This window comes from Chiloscyllium plagiosum, chromosome 2 (genome assembly GCF_004010195.1).
Source record: "Chiloscyllium plagiosum isolate BGI_BamShark_2017 chromosome 2, ASM401019v2, whole genome shotgun sequence".
NCBI classification, from domain to species: Eukaryota; Metazoa; Chordata; class Chondrichthyes; order Orectolobiformes; family Hemiscylliidae; genus Chiloscyllium; species Chiloscyllium plagiosum.
This window is the reverse complement of record NC_057711.1, coordinates 12,009,769-12,015,768: the sequence shown is the minus strand read 5'-3', so window position 1 is coordinate 12,015,768 and position 6,000 is coordinate 12,009,769. Positions and strand designations below refer to the sequence as shown.

Genomic DNA, 6,000 nt, shown 5'->3' with positions numbered 1-6,000 from the left:
ATTTTATTTTAATGAAGAAACAACAGATTGCAGTGGTCAATATGATAGTGACTTTTGAGAATGACAGTAAATATTTGGAGTCAAGAGTATGGTGTTGGAAAAGTACAGCAGGTCAGGCAAGATCTGAGGAGCAGGAAAATCTATGTTTGACCCTCTTTCCTGATGAAGGGCTTTTGCTCCTCAGACGCTGCCTGAACTGCTATGCTTTTCCAGCATCACACTCTCGACTCTAATCTCCAGCATCTGCAGTCCTCATTTGTGCCTAATAAATATTTGGAAACAGCATGAACAGAATAGGTGTTGAAATACTGCAACTTAAAATTGAGAAATCAAGGAACTTACAGGAGGAGTGTAATCCTCATGTTTTGTTTTCATAAGTAGAATACCAATGAATCCCTACAGTGTTGAAACAGGCCATTTGGCCTAACAAGTCCACACCAACCCGCCAAAGAGTATCCCACCCAGATCCTATCCCTATAACTCTATCATAAGAGCGAGAGGAAAATGGCTTGAACAGAACAACAGTTTTCTGGAATTTGTAGGGATTAAATAGTTCAAGTCGTCTGCACAAGATCTCTTGCTTGATCATAGACATGATGCTGGAGATTCCTCAGATCTTCAACGACAGGCGAGATAGTAAATCTTCATTTTCATTGATAAATCTTTAGCAGAGAGCTTTAACTTGTAAAAGTAGAGAACCTATATATAAATAATGGGTAGTTATGGTGGAATTATATTTTGTATAAACATAGAACATAGTTGTTAAGCATTTAATTGGTGAAGGGTTTTATTTTGCAACATATCAAATATCTTTATGGTATTTTAATCAAACTGGCTTCCATCCAGTCTTTGTTTCCGACTGATGGGTTATCCTTTTGCTTGGTGAGGTAGTTCCCCTAGCCCCTGGTATGTCCGTAATCCTGTTCTTTTGAGCATCAGTGGTTTTCCCACTGGCGATACTTTATGTTGATGGGCAATGACAAAATCTGGACCAGATAGTTATCGGAGAATCCTTCAAATAGTTAGGAGTTAAGGAGCTTAATTTGTTGTTAATTATATGGAACAGAATTGAGTGAACACCCAGATTATGCACACCTGAATTACTTACTAGGTAAAGGCACTGGCTAGTATACTCCTGAGACAAGGAGGCAGGAATTCCAGGGATTATATACTAACTTAGCTGTAGGAGCTACTGTAGGGACACAACAATTGTTCTCTTACTCTAGAGCTTGGGGCGAGGAGTTAACAGTTGGTATCTCTTTACAAAGGAAGAGTGAATACTTGGGTGAGAGTTACTGAAACAACAACCATAGTCTGTATCTGGTTGAGAAAAAAAAGCACTTCCAGGGTGAAATGTGAAGCTTACTCTGGGTATTTGAGGAAGGAATTTGAACCTCAGCATGTTCTCATGTGGTCACCACAGATTTGATTATTAACTTTATCAGCTGTTTGGTTCGGCTCAATATGTGTCTCATAAATAGTCTTGTCACCTTAAAGAAAAAATATATTTGGGAAGAAGTCAGCCCAAGGCTTCCCATAACAGTCACACTACCTTATTTAGGTACAATTTCAAACTCTTAAACACACTGGAATGCTTCTCTCTTTTTCTAAATGTGCATGCAGCAGCATTGAACAAATTATCCAAGATCCAGACGCCCTCTGATCCCTCCACGAGTAAGTTGGTGTCATTTTGCCTAACATTAACCTCAACAGCACAGCTGGGATTAAGAAATTTGCAGTGTGGACACCTGTTCGTCACCATGCCACCTCAATGTACCACATCAATACATTGGAGACAACATCGTCACTTGCTCCTCAACAATAAGAGATCTAAATGGACTGTAAAACATAAGATAAATGTCAAAAGAAAATTGTGCAAATCTTTTGTCACAATGTACAAAGCGGGTGACGTCTGCTCAAAACAGTTTTAACAGTAGCGTTGATGTTGCATGACAGACAATGACTGACTTTGATTAATCAATACATTAGAACTTCAAAAGAATTTTTCCATCTCAAATAAATATCTGAAAAATTTCTTTTTCTGATCAGATGAACTTTAGCCAACATTTAAACCATAAGGAGTGTATGGCACAGGAACAGAAGGTCATCAAGTATTGCAAACCCTTCAGAAGCGCTCCTCTGCCAACCCTCACCACCCCTGCAGTGCCTTCCTTCAGTTTAGGATAGTTTTATAATTTCAATACAAATTTGTGGAAGACCATACTACAGTGGAACAACAATAGAAGCTCAGCGCTTCCTTTTAGCAGCTCATTATCAAAATGCATTTAAAAAGGTCAGTACAAAAATTTCTACTTGGAGTTGCAGCTTCTCTCAGAACTACCTCTAAGGAAAGCTTATCCAAATTTCCATTCTAAACTAAAAATAAACAATGCCAAAATAAACATCCCGCTGCTGGCATCCAGCATCAGTTGCAACCTTATTGAGCTAGTTCATACATGCCAGAACCAGGCAGTTCACTCAGCAGTCATCAGATGCTTGGTTTGTCACTGTAGAAGGGCGTCACATGGAATATGTAGCAGTGTGTGCAGACCCGGACTGGTTTCATCTGGCCGTATCGAGGTAAGGGAGCCGAATGAGAAGAGCAACGTGAGCAGAAGATCTGTTAAATGAAAAGGCATTTAAACTTCATGTAGGGAAAGGAAATTGGTTAACAGTCAAGTTTTGGAGACTCCCATAACAATTTTGATTTGAAACAGACATATATGAATGGCTCACATAGAATTTACAGTACAGAATCAAGCAGTTCATTCTAAGTGATCTATAGCAATTTGTGAGCAGAAAGCAAGAACAATGTATAGATTTGGATGATTAGCCATTTACCAATATTGATATTCCATGAGTCATCCATACTCCACATTCTTGTAGTCTCTGCTAAAATATTAACTATTTCTCTTTGATTAGCTCATAACTGTCAAAATCATTTGGCCCATGATAGATCAGATTAACTTTCTCAAAGTTGAAATTAAACTTAAACATTTGTAGTTATCTGTTATATCATCCTTTTGCAATCTCCTAATCCAAAAAGATACAATTCTATAAACCTTATGATGAACGCACTGCAATTTCTTGATCTGTTCCCTTTAGCATGCTGGTGTGGAAACTAGCAGCTCCTATCGATTTGCCTAGTTTACCAGATTATTTTCTGTATTGTCATTTGATTTTAATGTTTGAAGTTGACTAAATTCATCACGCCATATTTTAAATGTTCATACTGATGAGAGTAGTTAGACTCCCTACTTCTATAATATCTAAACTACACAATCTCTTCACTCTTTGATTTATAACTAATAATTTTAATGCAGATGTCAGTTGTGAGGCTGTATTTATGGCCAAATTCGATTACTTTGAGGACAAGAACCAACCAGTGAGAGACTGGAGTCAAATGGAGACTAGACAGGGCAGCATTGCTGGAAACCTTGCTTCAAGGGCACCAGTTGAGCTTTTACAACAATTGGGGACCGCTAATGGTCTAATGTCTGGTGATTAGCCCAGAATTTACCAGATTGATTGAATTCAATTTTGCACCGTATGTTACAATTAAAATTTAACTCAAGACCTCTGAGTTGCAAGTCAAGTATCATAATCTATAGTACTCTTGTGCTTTGTAATTTGTTGACACAAAGGTAGGGAAATTAGTTGAAGAGGACAGAAGAGAGTTACAAATTATATTTGACAAATTATGAGAATAGGCAAAGATGTGGTAAGCAGAATATAACGTGCAAAAACAGAAAATGTCTATTTGGGCAGGAGGAATATAAAGGGAGTATACTGTCGAAGTGGTCAGAGATTGCAGAGCTTTGAAATGCAGAGATATCTTGGAGTCCTCATGCATGAGTTACAAAAGGATTGTATGTAGGTACAACAAGTAATTAGGAAAACTAGCAAAGTATTTTCATTTATCTAGAGGGGATTCAAATACAAAGAGTAAGATTATGCTGCAGCTACAGAGTGCTGGTGAGACTGCATGTGGAGTGCTGTGCAGTGCAGTCACTTTATTTACAGAGGGATATAAATCCATTTGAGGCAGTTCAGTTCAGGTTTATTGGATTAATACCTGGAATGAGAGGGTTGCCTCTGAGAAAAGACTGAAAGGCTGGTCTTGTACCCTCTGGAGTTTTACTAGCGTAAAAATAACTTGATTGAAGTATATAGAAAGCTAATAGACTTTGACAGGTTGAGGATGTTGACTGTTAGGGGAGAAGGTAGAAGAAGGGTTCTGTGTTTTAAAATCCCATTTAAAACAGTGATCAGTCAGATTTGCTTCCTCCATGGGTCATGTCTCTTTTAAACTCTCCCTGAAAAGGTGGGTGGAGTCCAGTCCTTGAATATTGTTAAGATAAAAGTAAGAGTCTTGTTAAACAATGAGGTGAAAGGATATCAGGGGAATGTGGGAATGTAGATTTGAGGTTACAGTTACATCAGCTGTTATCATACTGAATAGAGCAGCTCAAGAGGCTAAAATGGCTCTCCTGCTGCTGATTCATACCTTCTTCAGTCATGACACAAAGTTAACATCTTACTCTCAACTCCAATCAGCACACCAGCCAGGGAGAAAAACTCAAACATAAGTCAAGTGAAACTGGTTGTTTTTTTTAATGAATTCCATAACAAAGGCACATGATTGACTTTGAGGCGGGAAACCCATTTCGTTCAAAATTCTCCATCAAGCCCAGTGCTTGACCAATTACCTTTCCACAGCTTCTGCAATGATGCTTCCTTCGAATCACAGTGAACGGTGCCTTGCATGCAGTACAGTAACTGCAGACTTCATCTGGTACCCATTCCGGAGGATCTGTCAGAAACAGGAAAAAAGACTCCATCAGTAACAGGAAATCATGCAACAAATCATTTCACCAAAGTCTGTAATTTCTACCACCCCACCCATAATACTATTCAATGATTTTAAAAAATATATAAATATGGCACATTTGCATTTCACACTATTTTAGAATTCAGAAATAGATGTTTCCCCTGGAGATTTGGAAACTGAGGGGTGACCGTATAGAGGTTTATAAAATTATGAGGGGCACGGATAGGGTAAATAGACAAAGGCTTTTCCCTGGGGTAGGGGACTCCAGAACTAGAGGGCATAGGTTTAAGGAGAGAGGGGAAAGATATAAAAGGGACCTAAGGGGCAACTTTTTCACACAGAGGGTGTGTGTATATGGAATGAGCTGCCAGAGAAAGTGGAGGCAGGTGGTACAATTACAACATTTAAAAGGCATCTGGATGGGTATATGAATAGGAAGGTGTTAGAGGGATATGGGCTAAGTGCTGGCAGATGCGACTAATTAATTTAGGGTAGCTGGTTGGCATTGACGAGTTGGACCGAAGGGTCTGTTTCTGTGATGGACATCCCTATGACTCTAATATAAAAATATCAGGTGAAATATCTCAGTATTCAAAATTTACATGATGGTGCACTCACAATTAGAGGAGGAAAGCACAGAGCAAACTTTCACAAAGCTCTGATTTGATCATAGTGATAGCATTATGCCCAATTTTGGTTGACACCATTTAGAAAATATGGACGAAGGTGCAGAAAAGATTCATCAGAATGGTTCAGGGATGGTGATTCATCTACAAAGGTTAGGTTGGAGAAGCTGGGTTTGTTCTCCTTGGAGTGAAGATTGAGGTGACATTTGATGGAGGTGTACAATATTGTGATAGCTTTAAATCTAAGGTAGACGAGGACAAACTGTTTCTATTAGCTGGTACAAGGACTCAGACACAGATGATATATATTTTTGATGAAGAGATGTCAAGAGAGGTCTATTATTTGGAACATGTGCCCACAACAGTGTTTGAAGTGGGGATTATGAATTATTTTAAAGGAAATTAGATGATCACTTGAGGGAGATAAACTGAGATCTTGGGAGATACCATGGGAAATGAGACTGACTGGTTTCCTCAATACAGGCCTGAATAGACTCAGTCAGCAGAATGGCTTCCTTCCTTGCGATAGATGATAATGAGTGT

General features: G+C 38.7%; 1 protein-coding gene across 3 annotated transcripts in view; it reads right to left on the bottom strand.

The window, feature by feature from the left end:
- Positions 1-213: 213 nt before the first annotated feature.
- The window catches only part of zfyve28 (zinc finger, FYVE domain containing 28), a 206,765-nt gene continuing 200,978 nt past the window's right edge, over positions 214-6,000 (bottom strand). For all 3 annotated transcript variants that reach the window (XM_043704078.1, XM_043704105.1, XM_043704088.1), the window contains 2 exons: positions 4,710-4,813; positions 214-2,620 (listed from right to left, as the gene is read on the bottom strand). In XM_043704078.1, the coding sequence (XP_043560013.1) occupies positions 2,489-2,620; positions 4,710-4,813 (236 nt within the window). In that variant the 3' untranslated portion in view covers positions 214-2,488. The remainder of the gene's footprint in view (positions 2,621-4,709; positions 4,814-6,000) is intronic.